At 41.5% G+C, this 14,236-nt stretch overlaps 1 protein-coding gene and 1 pseudogene across 1 annotated transcript; one reads left to right on the forward strand and one right to left on the reverse strand.

Annotated features, from left to right (window-relative positions):
- Positions 1–8,896: 8,896 nt before the first annotated feature.
- On the reverse strand, positions 8,897–9,718 carry LOC129690073 (40S ribosomal protein S6-like; annotated as a pseudogene).
- A 1,114-nt stretch (positions 9,719–10,832) lies between these two features.
- On the forward strand, positions 10,833–12,388 carry Rps23 (ribosomal protein S23). The gene is made up of 4 exons (XM_055625637.1): positions 10,833–10,930; positions 11,305–11,464; positions 11,947–12,067; positions 12,197–12,388. Exons 1-4 carry the CDS (start codon positions 10,927–10,929, stop codon positions 12,341–12,343), a joined length of 432 nt encoding a protein of 143 aa, XP_055481612.1. The 5' UTR covers positions 10,833–10,926; the 3' UTR covers positions 12,344–12,388.
- The last annotated feature ends 1,848 nt before the right edge of the window (positions 12,389–14,236 follow it).

Consider the following 14,236-nt stretch of genomic DNA (forward strand, 5'->3'; position numbering starts at 1 on the left):
TGGAGCTTTGCTTAACCAAAAGGTGTTTCTGTGTGTGTGTGTGTGTGTGTGTGTGTGTGTGTGTGTGTATGTGCTATACATTTGTCACTAAACCCATATCACTGAACACACTGTTGGAGCTGACCTTCGACAGTTTACATGTACACAGAAACACACACATTCACATAAATGCAAACAAAATAATCATAAAATATAAATAAACCATCCAAATTTTACCTGGAACCTTAAAGATGAAATAAAAGAATGCTTTCCCAGTGAAGTTCAAGGCCAGCATGGTACTTAAAACCAGAATCAGAAATTATGCGTGGCTCTTCAAGGAGTTATGAGATATACCTCTTCTGTTTCTGGGATACACTATTTATTTCTCTTTCTCTTGTTGGTTTTCTTATTGTGCATAAAAATGTTTAAGTGTCAAATTATTATCAGTTGTGTAAATGAATACCATACCTCAGTTCAGAGTTTGACTTTTTAATTTTTTCAATTTTTTACAATGTATTCGCTTTATATCTCAATTGTAACCCCTCCCTCATCTCTCCAAGTCCCATTCTTACTCCTTATTTCCCCCACCCCCCTCTCCTAGTCCACTGATAGGGAGGTCCGCCTCCCCTAGTATCTGACCCTAGCCTATCAAATCTCATCAGGACTACCTGGGTCCTCTTCCTTTGTGGGCTGACAAGGTCACCCAGCCAGGGGGAAGTGATCAAGAGCAGGCAACTGAGTTTATGTCAGAGATAGCCCCTGCTCCCCTTACTAGGTAACCCACATGGAGACTGAACTGCCTTTGGGCTACATCTGAGCAGGGGTCTAGGTCCTCTCTGAACATGGTTCTTGGTTGATGCATCAGTCTCTCAGGGCCCCCTGGGACTGGATTTGTTGGTTTTGTTGGTCTTCTGGGTCCTTCTGTCCCCCTCCCCTACTTCTTCCATAATACTCCCTGCCCTCTGCCCAATTTTGGCTGAAAGTCTCTGCAACTGCTTAGAACCCCTGGCGGTTGGAGTCTTTCAGAGGACATCTATGGTAGGGTCCCATCTTGTTCTTTCTCTTTTACTGCTTCCAGTGTCTATCTCATTTGCCTTCTGAATAAAAATTAAGCATCTTCCTTAGGGTCCTCTTTGTTGTTTTGCTCCCTTAGGGCTATACATTTTAGTATGTTTATTCTATATTATGTGGCTAATATCCACTTGTAAGTGAATATATGTCATGAGTGTTTCTCTGGTTCTCTGGTTCTGATAAACACCTTCAACAAAATGGCTGGATATAAAATTAACTAAAAGAAAGAAAGAAGAGAGAGAGAGAGAGAAATCAGTAGCCCTCCTGTATACAAAAGACAAGCTGGCTGAGGATGATCCTTTCTAGTTCTATCCATTTGTCTGTAAATTTCATTATTTCCTTGTTTTTAATAGCTGGATAGTATTTCATTGTGTAAATGTACCACAGTTTCTGTATCCATTCTTCAGCTGAGGGATGTCTAGGTTCTTTCCAGATTCTGGCTATTATGAATAAAGCTTCTATAAACATAGTTGAACAAATGTCCTTGTTCAACTTTTGGGGGTATTCCCAGGAGTGGTATAGCGGGGTCTTGAGAAAGCGCTATTCCCAGCTTTTTGAGAAAGCAACAGATTGATTTTCAAAGTTGTACAAGTCTGCACTCCCACCAGCAATGGAGGAGGATTCCCTTTCCTCACATCCTCTCCAACATGTGTTGTCAGTTTAGTTTTTTGTCTTAGCCATTCTGATTGGTGTAAGTTGGAATCTCAGAGTTGTTCTAATTTGCATTTCCCTAATGATTAAGGGCCTTGAGCATTTCATCAAGTGTTTCTCCAAAATTCGATATTCTTTTGTTCAGAATTCTCTGTTTGGCTCTGTACCCCATTTTTTTAATTGGATTATTTGTTTTGTTGGTGTTTAATTTCTTGAGTTCTTTATATATTCTGAATATGAGCCCTCTGTCAGATATAGGGTTGGTGAAGATCCTTTCCCAGTCTGTAGGCTGTATTTTTGTTCTGATGACAGTGCCCTTTGCTTTGCAAAAGCTTTTCTGCTTCATGAGCTCCCATTTATTGATTGTTGATCTTAGAGCCTGTGCTGTTGTCTCCTGTGCCAAAGAGTTCAAGGTTCTCTGTCACTTTTTCTTTTAACAGATTTAGTGTGTCTGGTTTTATGTTGAGGTATTTGATCCATTTGGACTCTAATTTTGTCCAGAGTAATAAATATAGATCTATTTGGATTTTTCTACATGTAGACATCCAGTTGGACCATTTGTTGAAGATGCTGTCTTTTTTCCATTGTACGGTTTTGACTTCTCTGTCAAAAATCAGGTGTCCATAAGTGTGTGAGTTTATTTCTGGGTCTTTGTTTTGATTCCATGGATCCACCATTCTCTTTCTATGCCAGTACCATGCAGTTTTTATTACTGTTGCTTTATAGTACAGCTTGATATCAGGGGTGGAAATACCTCCAGATGATCCTTTACTGTACAGGATTGTTTTAGCTATTCTGGTTTTTTGTTTGTTTGTTTTTCCATATCAACTTTGAGAGTTGTCCTTTCAAGGTATATCAAGAATTGTATTGGTATTTTGATGGGAATTGCATTGAATCTGTGGATTGCTTTTGGTAGGATGGCCATTTTTCCCTATGTTAATCTTACTGATCCATGAGCATGAGAGATCTTTCCACCTTCTGATATCTTCTTCAATTTCTTTTTTCGGAGACTTGAACTGTTTTTCATATAAGTCTTTTATTTGCTTGATTAGAGTTACACCAAGATACTTTATGTGTTTTATGGCTGTTGTGAAGGGTGTTGTTGCCCTAATTTTTTTCTCAGCCATCTTGTCTTTTGTATATAGGAGGGCTACTGATTTCTCTCTCTCTCTCTCTCTCTCTTCTTTCTTTCTTTTAGTTAATTTTATATCCAGCCATTTTGTTGAAGGTGTTTATCAGCTGTAGGAGTTCTCTGGTTGGATTTTTGGGGTCACTCATGTATACTATCATATCACCTGCAAAAATAGTGATACTTTGACTTCTTCCTTTCCAATTTGTATCCCCTTGATCTCCTTTAGGTGTCTTACTGCTGTAGCTAGGACTTTAAGTACTGTGTTGAAGAGATACAGAGAGTATAAGCAGCCTTGTCTTGTCCCTGATTTCAGTTGGATTGGTTTAAGTTTCTTTCCGTTTAGTTTGATGTTGGCTATAGGCTTGCTGTATATTGTCTGTACTATGTTTAGGTATGTGCCTTGTAGCACTGAATCTCTCCAAGACTTTAAGTGTGAATGGGTGTTAGATTTCATCAAATGTTTTTTCAGCATCTAAGGGGATGAACATGTGGGTTTTTTTTTTCCTTCTGTTTATTTATGTGGTGGATTACATTGATGGATTTCCATATATTGAACCACCCCTGCATGCCTGGGATGAAGCCTACTTGGTCATGGTGAATGATATCTTTGATGTGTTCTTGGATTTGGTTTGCAAGTATGTTATTGAGTATTTTTTTGTGTCAATATTTAAAAGGGAGATTTGACTGAAATTTTCTTTCATTGTTGGGTCTTTCTGTGACTTAGGTAGCAAAGTGACTCTGGCCTTATAGAATGAGTTTGGTAATATTCCTTCTTTTTCTATTTTGTGGGATAGTTTCAAGAGTATTGATATTAGCTCTTCTTTGAAGATCTAGTAGAATTATGCACTGAAACTACTGACCTTGAGCTTTTTTTAGATGGGAGACTTTTGATGACTGCTTCTATTTCCTTAGAAAATATAGGACTACTTAATTTATTTACCTGATCTTGATTCAACTTTGGTAAATGAAATCTATGAAGAAAATTGTCCATTTCATTTAGATTTTCAAGTTTTGTGGCACATAAGTTTTTAAAGTAAGACCTAATGATTCTTTGGATTTCCTCATCAGTGTCTATTGTTATGTCCCCCTTTTCATTTCTGATTTTGGTGATTTAGATAGTGTCTCTCTGCCTTGTAGTTAGTTTGACTAAAGGTTTGTCTATCTTGTTGATTTTCTCAAAGAACCAGATCTTGGTTCCATTGATTTTTTTGAATTGTTCTCTTTGTTTTTAATATATTGATTTCAGTCCTGAGTTTATTTCCAGCTGTCTACTCCTCTTTGGTGTGTTTGCTTCTTTTTTTCCTAGGACTTTCAGGTGTGCCATTAAGTTGCTTATATGAGATGTCTTGAATTTTTTTTTTTTTTTTTTTTTTTATGAAATCACTTACTGCTATGAACTTTCCTCTTTGCACTGCTTTCATTGTCTCCCATAAGTTTGGGTATGTTGTGGCATCATTTCATTGAATTCATCCTAGGAAGTCTTTAATTCCTTTCTATATTTCCTCCCTGACCCAGCTGTCATTGGGTAGAGAGTTGCTCAGCTTCTATGTGTGTGCAGGCTTTTCTATTTCTGTTGTTGTTGAGGTTCACCTTTAGTCCATAGGATACAAGGGATTGTTTCAATCTTCTTTTATCTGTTGAGGCTTGCTTTGTGTCCGACTTTGTGTCTGAAGAAGATTCTGTGAGGAGCTGAGAAATTATTTTCCTTTGTGCTTGGGTGAAAAGTTCTGTAGACAGCTATTAGGTCCATTTGATTCATTATATCTGTTAGCATCATTATTTCTCTGTTTAGTTTCTGTTTCATTGACCTGTCGTTTGGTGAGAGTCTCTCACTATTAATGTGTGGGGATTGATGTGTGGTTTAAGGTTTATTAATGTTTCTTTTACAAATGTGGGTGCCTTTGTGTTTGGGGTGTAGATGTTCAGAATTGAGATGTTTTCTTGGTGGAATTTTCCTTTGATGAGTATGAAGTGTCCTTCCTCATCTATTTTGATTAATTTTGGTTGAACATCTATTTTATTAGATATTAAAATTGCTACTCCAGCTTGCTTCTTGGGTCCATTCCATTGGAAAACCTTTTTCTAGCCCTTTACTCTCAGGTAATGTCTCTCTTTGTGGCTGAGGTCTGTTTCTTGTATGCAGTAGAATGATTGGTCCTATTTACTCATCCATTCTGTTAGTCTGTTTCTTTTTATTGGAAAATTGAGTCCATTGATGTTGAGCTAGATTAATCATCAGTGACTGTTAGTTCCTTTTGTTTTGATGTTGATTGTGGTAGTGTGTTTGTGTGCTGGTCTACTTTTGGTTTTGCTGTAGTGAAGTTAATTATATCTTGTGTTTTCTTAGGGTGTGATTTCCTTGCTTGGGAGTTTTTCTTCTAATCTTCTTGGGTTTGTACATAGACATTGTTAAATTTGGAATATCTTGTTTTCTCCAACTATGGTGATTGAAAGTTTTGCTGGATATAGTAGTCTGGCCTGGCATCTATGGTCTCTTAGGGTTTGCAAGATGTCTGCCCAGGCCCTTCTGGCTTTTATTGTCTCTGCTGAGAAGTCATATGAGATTCTGATAGGATTGCCATTATATGTTACTTGGCCTTAATAAAACCTTGCAGCTTTTAATACTTTTTTTCTTTGTTGTGTACATTTAGTATTTTGATTATTATGTGGTGGGAGGATTTTCTTCTCTGGTCTAATCTATTTGGTACTCTGTAGTCTTCTTGTATGCTTATAGGCATCTCTTTCTTAAGATTGGGAAATTTTTCTTCCATAAGTTTGTTTAAAAATATTTTATCGTCCTTGGAGTCGGGAATCTTCCCTTTTTTCTATTCCTATTATTCTTAGGTTTCTTCTTTTCATGGTGTCTTTGACTTCTAGGATGTTTTGTGTCCAGAACTTTTTGGATTTAATATTTTCTTTGATGGATGCATCAATTTCTTCCATTGTGTCTTATACCCATGAGATTCTTTCCTCCATCTCCTGTATTCTGTTGGTGATGTTTACCTCTGTAGTTCCTGTTTTCTTCCCTAAGTGCTCCCTCTCCAGGATTTCTTCAGTTTGTGCTTTCTTTAATGTTTCCATTTTAGCTTCAGATCCAAACTGTTTTGTTTGAACATTCCTGTATTTCCTTCAGTGATTTCAATATTTCCTCTCTAAAGGCCTCACTCTGCTTGACTGTATCTTCCTGTGATTCTTTATGTATTTTATTTATTTCCTATGTTATCATCTTTGTAAGTATAAACCTAAGGTCAGTTTCTTGTGTTTCAGTTTTGTTAGGGCATCCAGGGATGCTTGCCTTTGGATAACTGGGTTCTGAGGATGTCATATTGCTTTGGCTTTTGTTGATTGTATTTCCGGATGTCCATCTTGTGCTGGATATTAGATCGTTTTTGCCTACAGGAGTTCTCAGGGATGCAGGAAGAGCCCTGGGCAGGAAGCTGGAGGTTCCTGCAGGAGCCCTTCTCACATTGGTGGGAATGATCTCTGACTAGCGGGTGGTTCTCATGGAATTGCTCATGGGTCTCCTCAGATATTTGATCCTGGGGACCATATGGATTTTTCAGGAGCTCAGAGATCCTCCTTTCACAGAGGGATGTCCTGGAGTCTGCTGCCCCACCACTGGCTTTCTTCATCTGAGGTTAGTGAGCCCAGGCACTTTGCTCATTCACTGTGTTTGCTGGGCACAGACTTTTTAGAGAACTTGTGAGCCAGAGGCCCTGTTGGTCTCCTTAGGGAGATGGGTTGAGCCCTGGAGCAGTGTTTAGGGTTCCTTCCTTGGGTCCTGAGCATCAAGGAGCCTGTGGTTGGAGCTGCTTGCCCACTATGGATTGTGAGAGTGAGTCACGAGTTTGGACCCTGGAGTCAACAGTATCAGAAGGTGTCTGCAGGATGGTGAAAGTGGGCCTTGAGTTTGGAGCCACCTCCCTCCACAGGATGGAGCAGTGAGTGTCTGGTCCCAGGAGGGTGTCCACAGGATGGTGAGAGCAAGCTCCAGGGTTTGGAACCAGGAGCCCCTAGTCCCTCAAAAGGTGTCCACGGGACGGTGAGAGTCGGGGCCCAGGTTTGGAGCCTCATTCCCTGTACCAGAAGGTATCCACTCCACGGACAGCGAGAATGAGAGCCCAAGGTCGGAGCTTCTAACCTCCAGTACCAGGAAGGTATCTACAGATGTGGGCTTGGGCTGGGGGACTAGGGCTGAGGCAGCGCTGGGTGGGAGCTGGAAGGATTTTTCTCAGTATTAGCTGGGTGGCCTGAAGGGGAACCCTCGAGTTTCCCTATGGGTTCTCCTCTCACCTGAGAAACATAGACATCGGGCGTTTGGAGTCACAGTATGGCCTGCCTGGCCCCTGCTCTCACTGCTGAGCTGCTGTTTGGTCGGTGTCGCTATCTTGTATTAGAAAAACCTGGAGGTTGTCTTTTAGACAATAATAAAGTTGTTATTGGGGGACATAGGATCTTCTTTTGCAGATACTTTGTCTTATTGATAGAAATAATTTACAGACAATTTTACTGGAGTTTGAGAGGAAAAAAAAAACAGGTCAGGTGGGCTCAAGATCCTATCAGTTGTCTAGAGGTAGAGAGGGAAAGTGCAGTAATGGAACCAGAGTCGCTGGGTTGGGGCAGGTGCATAGATTGTTTTGTTAGTTAAGACTAGGATTTGGCCTGGGTCAGAAAGTGGGCAAACTTTGTTTGGGAGTCTGTGATCAACTGTGTGGACTAGGAACTCTTAGTGTATTTGAGGACATCTCTACCTAGAGAGATAGGCATTTTCTTGTGCATAGCTCTGCGTAGCTTCTTTAAGTTGCAAAATAGGGTTTCCTTATGATAGGAGGCTTCTGTCCTTGTCTAGGCAAAGGAAGTTCTTGTTGTTCACATCTGTGCAAAAGACGTTATCATCTAACCACTGACTAGGCCATTTGTAAAGACCTCCAACCTCGGATTTGTGTGAGAGAATATCATCATGGTGGTCTTCATATATCTCTGAGAGAACTCCAAAACAGGAAGCACCTGCCATTTGAATATCATCATGCCATTTGACTAGAGGAAGCTGAGGTAGGTATGCACATGTCCCCAGTGCTGCTAAGCAAGAAGCGGGCAAATGGTTCTTTTCATTCTCTTTCCCTCTGTCAGCCTTCCTTCTAGTCATGTGCTGTTTATCGTTCCCTGGTTTCACACAGAGCCATAGTTTTCAATATCTGTTCAGTATCTTTGTGGGAGGTCTACTTTTCCACAATTTCACTTCCCTGGATATAAAACTGAACACATGCAAAACAGAGCATTGAATTTCCCCTTAAAAATATGCTCTTTCAAACCAGGTGTGGTGGTTCATGCCTGTAATGAACTCAGGAAAGTGAGGCAGGAAGAACAGGTCAAGATCAGCCTATACAACATGACATCGTGACTCAAAAAATACAGCAACAAAAAGCCTTTTAAAAACACTTCCCAACTTGCCACAGTTGCTCAATGGGTAGGTAGTTAACTCATGATGATGCAAAATGCCACAGCTCTCATTTTAAAAGGAATAAGAGACACTTTATTCCGGAGCCATTTTGAGTGACTGTAGCCCTGGAACACTGATTTAACCTACCCCAAATTTTATGTTCCAATGATGAAGCAATTTCATAAAGGTTTATAGTTTTAACAGAACAAAAATGTCATAAATCAAGGATTAAAATAGAGAAGTAGGTACATTAAGATGGGGAAAGCTTTTCTATAGGCCCAAAATGCTTTATGATAACATTCTTAGTTTTGAAATTGGTGGAGGCTAGTGGTCTGCTAAGTTAATAGATTCCAATAGGTTTTTATCTATCATTCACAAAATGAGTTCCAACGTAGAAGTAGACAAGAAAAGCTGTTCAGAGGGCTAAATTGAGCTCAAGATAAGGTAATTAGCTTTTGGACCTGCAACATTCCAATCTCTCCACAGTACAGAAATTCTAATCAGCAAATCAGCCTCTACAGGCACATCCTTTTCAGAAGTTTCCCTCCTCGCCCAAGATCCAGTCCTCAAAATTAATTATCAAATTTAATTAATTAATTAATCAAAATTAATTTCTTTCTTTCTTTCTTTTTTTTCAAGGTATGATCATTTATTTGTTCATTCTTAAAGTCTTATTTTTGACTGGACTCAGAAGTAGAAGCTCTCAGCAAGTACAGTCTACGTCTCTTGGCAATCTGTTCTTGGCGCTTTTCTTTGGCTTCCTTCATTCTCTTGGCCAAAAGTTTAGCGTATTCTGCAGCTTTCTCCTTGTTTTTCTTAGTACGCTGTTTCTTCAGAGCAATACGTCAGCGTTTATGTTGCAGGACACGCAGCGTGACAAGACCCTGAATCTTGGGTGCTTTGGTCCTGGGCTTCTTACCTTCTTTGTTTAAGGGCTTTCTGACAACATACTGGCGGACATCATCTTCTTTAGAGAGATTAAAGAGTTTTCGGATTCTACTAGCTCTTTTAGGCCCCAGCCGACGAGGCACAGTAGTGTCTGTCAGTCCAGGAATATCCTTCTCTCCTTTTTTTTTTTTTTTCTTCACAATAACCAAGTTCAGAACACTCAGATTGGCATCCACAATGCATCCACGAACAGATTTGCGCTTTCTCTCTCCAGTTCTCCTTGGTCTATAACAAGAATGGCCCTTACTCAACAGCAGGTGCACCCTGCCATGGGTCAAAACGCCTTGCTTCATGGGAAAACCTTGTCATTCCCACCACTGATCCGGACCACATAACCCTTCCACTCTTCACCCAGGGCATCAGCAGCTACTTCCGTGGCCATGCGCTTCTCATTGAACGTCGAAGCTTCAATGAGTTTCTGACAGCTGGTGGCAGGGAAGGAGATATTCAGCTTCATCTTGACAAAGCCGACGGCCTAGGAGGCGCCACGAAAAAGAGGACCGACTTCCGCCTCCTCAAAATTTCTTGTTGGCTCTACTGCAAAACACTAAAACCAATCCAGTGACTTCAGCGTCTCCACTGAGCAGCCAAGTTACTATCATGGCCTACCTTTACAATTACACTTTCCTAAACCGTTCCAGGATTCGTTTGTTCTCTTTACAACAACTAATCTCAGAGAAGAAAACTCTTATTTAAGAATCCCCCAGCTTAAAACTTTACAGTGGCACTCAGTCACCACAGGTTTGAAGGCCTCACCATGGCAAAGTTGTGTCCCAGAATAATAGCACCCAGTTGCAGAGCCACCATCTCTTAGTTCTACTGACAGAGAACCACCCTTTCTGAAAGGCTCTATTCTGTGCTAAATACAGGCTCCCAGCTCAAATGTAACCTACAGGAAAACTACTTTAACCTGCCTTCTTAAAGTACCTTATAAAGCCACCCCCTGTTCTACAAAAAATGCATTTTCTTTAACATTTGTCAGCATGTAAAAAAATTTTTACATTTATATTGTCTGTCTCGTCACACCTAGAATAAACTTAACGTGAGCAGAAATCTTCATTCTCTTAACTGTCAAATACCCAGTGCAAAAGACGTTTTAAGATCTTTTAAGTGACTCAACATGCCAGAAAAGCCTTTTATTTACTTCACTTTAAAGGAGAAAACTGGGTTGTAGAGGTACTGTGGTTAAGCAGGGAGACGCAGCCAGAAAATGTGGGCTCACCGTTTAAAGTTAATCTGCCTGAGTTACTGAATCACTAAAATTTACAATTTACTGTGTAGCAAGCTGACTGCCTCAGAAGACAGGCACCTCCCAGCGACGCAGGAGACGTCGCTCCCTCCCACCCGGAACTAGCACCTTCCCGCCCTGCGCCAGCGGGGGTAACCGGGGACGCCTGTGCAGTAAGCGTTTAGCGCAAAGATTTCTGGGATTGGTAGTCCATAGTCTTTTAGTCTTCTTATTTGCCTGAAAAGGAAATAACAACGTAAATAAGATCGCTTTGAATTTGATGCAAATTAAATAAAACTCAGCTGTGGCTCGGAAAGGTGGAGGCGCTGAGTCCTTTTCAAAGATTCCTCCTATGTCGGTACAGGCGCCGCTCGGACGGTCTCTCGGGGTCCTCGGCTGGGCGGAGCTTTCCGCAGTGCCTTGTGGGTTCTTCCTGCGCCGACTCTCTCTTTCTCTCGGGCCCGTGGCGCCGGCAAGATGGGTGAGCGCATGGGGCTGGGCCGCGGGGCGCGGGCAGGACCTGAGGCTCGGGGTCGCTTCCCTGTGGCTCGACGGAATGGGGAGCGGGTTGTATCGAGCCGGAGCCTCTTGAGAGCGCCGTCCCGAGGGCACGTGGCCGTGCGGAAGGGCTCCTGCGTCCCCAGGGTCGCGCACCTCGGCAGCCGCAGCTACTCCAGGGCTTTGCCCTGGAAATTTAACCCGAAAGGCCTCGGCCGGGCTGTGTGTCTGTCTGCCAGTTAGCTGGGGATTTTCGAGGGCAGTTGGCCCACGGGCTAAGACGAGCCACAGTGCTCCAGCGTATTAAAGGTCGGATTCGGCGGGTTTGAGGAGGATTCAGTGATCTTCTCTTTTCAGGCAAGTGTCGTGGTCTCCGTACTGCCAGGAAGCTCCGCAGTCACCGACGGGACCAGAAGTGGCATGATAAACAATACAAGAAAGCCCACTTGGGCACAGCCCTGAAGGCCAATCCTTTTGGAGGTGCCTCTCATGCAAAGGGAATTGTGCTGGAAAAAGTGTAAGTAAAAGACTGCTTCCTAAAAGCGTTATGTGATGAGTACGAAACTAGTTCTTAGTTGGTTAGAGTTCTTACAGGAGAAAGCCTGGGAAGTACCCTTGTCTATGTTAGGACCAGACCTGTTTTTTATTTCAGCTGAAGGAATGGGAGAAGACTGGTAATAAAGTCCGTATGGAACAGTGAGGACTGCTAAAAAGAATGTACTTTAACTAGCTGCTATGTTTTTTGGGGGTTGAGAAAATGCCTTTTCTGAGATACATTGATTTGAAATGGTGATATTTTTTTTTTCCTGTAGTTTTACCAAATTTAATGGTAAGAGTAAAAATTTGAATACCCTTTGTTTCCTCGTTTTTACAACTCCCTAGGCGCTATAAGTTTTCTCTTTTTCCTGAGGAAAAATCGTGTCATTTGAGGGATTTGAGACTGGACTGAGAGGGTAGGAACCATTTCTACTTTCAGTCACTTGTGCGTTGATATTGCAGAGGAGTTGAAGCCAAACAGCCAAATTCTGCTATCCGGAAGTGTGTGAGGGTGCAGCTGATCAAGAACGGCAAGAAGATCACAGCGTTCGTGCCCAATGACGGCTGCTTGAACTTCATTGAGGTGACTGTCATAGAATCTGCACTTGTGCTTGTCTTCTGTGTGTGTTTAATCTGAAGAATGGCTCTTTTCTTTAATTGTAGTGCATTTAATTGCCATTCATACCTAAGATGGACTTTATTTTTATTTCAGGAAAACGATGAAGTTCTGGTTGCTGGATTTGGTCGGAAAGGTCATGCTGTAGGTGATATTCCTGGAGTCCGCTTTAAGGTTGTTAAGGTAGCCAATGTGTCTCTCTTGGCCCTGTACAAAGGCAAGAAGGAAAGACCAAGATCGTAAATGTTGACAACGGAAACACAGTAATAAATTTTCATATTCTGAAAATACTTGTCTATTATTTCCTGCCCCAAACCTCCAAAAATGTTGCCCTTTATCAGTTTTAGGAGACAGTTGCTGAAATATTTTGTGGTATAAATGTGGCTTATACCAACACGCCACAGTGTAGAGATAAGTAAATTATTCTGCAGTAAATAGTGCTTTATGTTTAGTGTTCTAAATGTGTATTAAATTTCTATTGCTACTTAGAGGTGTCAACTATCATAGATGTGACTCAGATTCCGGAGAACTTGTTCAGCATGCACAAAGACCCTGAGGTGGGTAAAATCCCAGCCCTTGGGAGGCTGAGTGAGATGAACGTGTGGGAGTGCATTAACACCCCTGTTTGTAGGGCGCTTAGGCCAAATTAAGCTGTGGGCCAGAGGGAAAGGACAAAGCAAGGGAGTGCATACCTTATTTCACCCCCACACCAAGACATTTTCTGTGTGGCCTTGGCTACCTTTGGAACTCAAGAGATCTGCCTATCTGACTCTGAGTGCAGGGATTCAAGGTGAATTTTAACCTCAAAAGCATACAGTGAAAGTGACTGTTGAGAGTTCAGCACTGCAAACTGCAGGGCCAGCGCTCAGATCACATGCCACATCTTTGGTGTCATGTTTGGCTGTGCTTTTTTATACTTTCCCGAGATTGACCAATGGCCTGAGCCATTTATACTTGGCTCAGGCCATTGGTCAATCTCGGCAGATTTTCGCTGTGGAATACCGTCTCAAGGGAACATTAACTCATCTGCACTAGAGTAGACCAAATCTGATCCTCACAGGTGGAAGTGTCCATGAGCCTTCAGAGGCTTGCTCTGGCATCTGGTCTAGTAAAGCAGGCAGTGAGGGTAAAGACCCACAGGAGACACCAAAGAACTTTGTTCCCTCCTGTCTTTGTAGGGAGCAGCTGAACCTGCAGAATGCTCTGTACAGTTCAAGGCTCCTCAACAGCATCTGAATTCTTAACTCTTCTATGTTTCCGGCATATTTTTTTAACCACCCATACAGCAACACAGTATAGTGCCTACCAAGCTAACAAGAGCACCTCATGCATGGTGTATAGAAATGATTTTAGTTCCTTCTGCATGCCCATCCATGTTGGTGACCAAAGCCCTATGTTCTGCACCCAGCATGAAGCTTGTGTCTCGCTGTGCTTTTTCTCTGAGTAATAAGGCAGGCCACAGTGGTTCGCACCTTTAGTCCCATTTGGGAGGCTGGCAGATTGGATTTTGGGGCCGGCATGGATCACTCAGCGAAATCCCTAAAGAAAATCTGAGAAAGGCCTAAACAGTTTCAGCTGCTGTTTTTTAGACTGTAGGAACACATTCTAAAGTATATCAAGGAACTAGCATGTAAACTATGTTAGACACTTGCTTTTTAAGACAAAAATGAGTGGCAGAACTTTAAGATGGGGATGAGGTGAGATAAAAGCATTGCTAGCCTATGCTGAGGTATAGTTCTTAGATGTTCCTCCGAAAGCATGGTTTATAAAAATGGTGTGTTGGTCATCAGGGTTTTGGGGTTATTTTGGTTTTTTTTTTTTTTTTTTTGGTCAAGTTTTTAAACCTTGCTTTTTGAAGAGCTTATTAAGATTAAAAGGTGATAAATATTTTCAAATCACATACTCAAAAAGGATTTGTAGCCACTCTAAATTCAGAAGTAGTACAGTCCTGTTACAATCAAGCATCTTCCATCTGCTGTTGGTTGGGGAGAGGCAGTTTTGTATGAAATTAAAATGTATACATGTAAAGCCTATGCACAAATATGACAACTTTGTGACAGCCAAGAACTAGAAATAAATACAGGAGAGGCAGTTAAATTGTGGTGTATCTAAAAATGGCATACTACTTAGCCTTAA

The sequence above is a fragment of the Psammomys obesus genome, unplaced genomic scaffold (assembly GCF_907164565.1).
Source record: "Psammomys obesus unplaced genomic scaffold, mPsaObe1.curated_primary_1811, whole genome shotgun sequence".
NCBI lineage: Eukaryota > Metazoa > Chordata > Mammalia > Rodentia > Muridae > Psammomys > Psammomys obesus.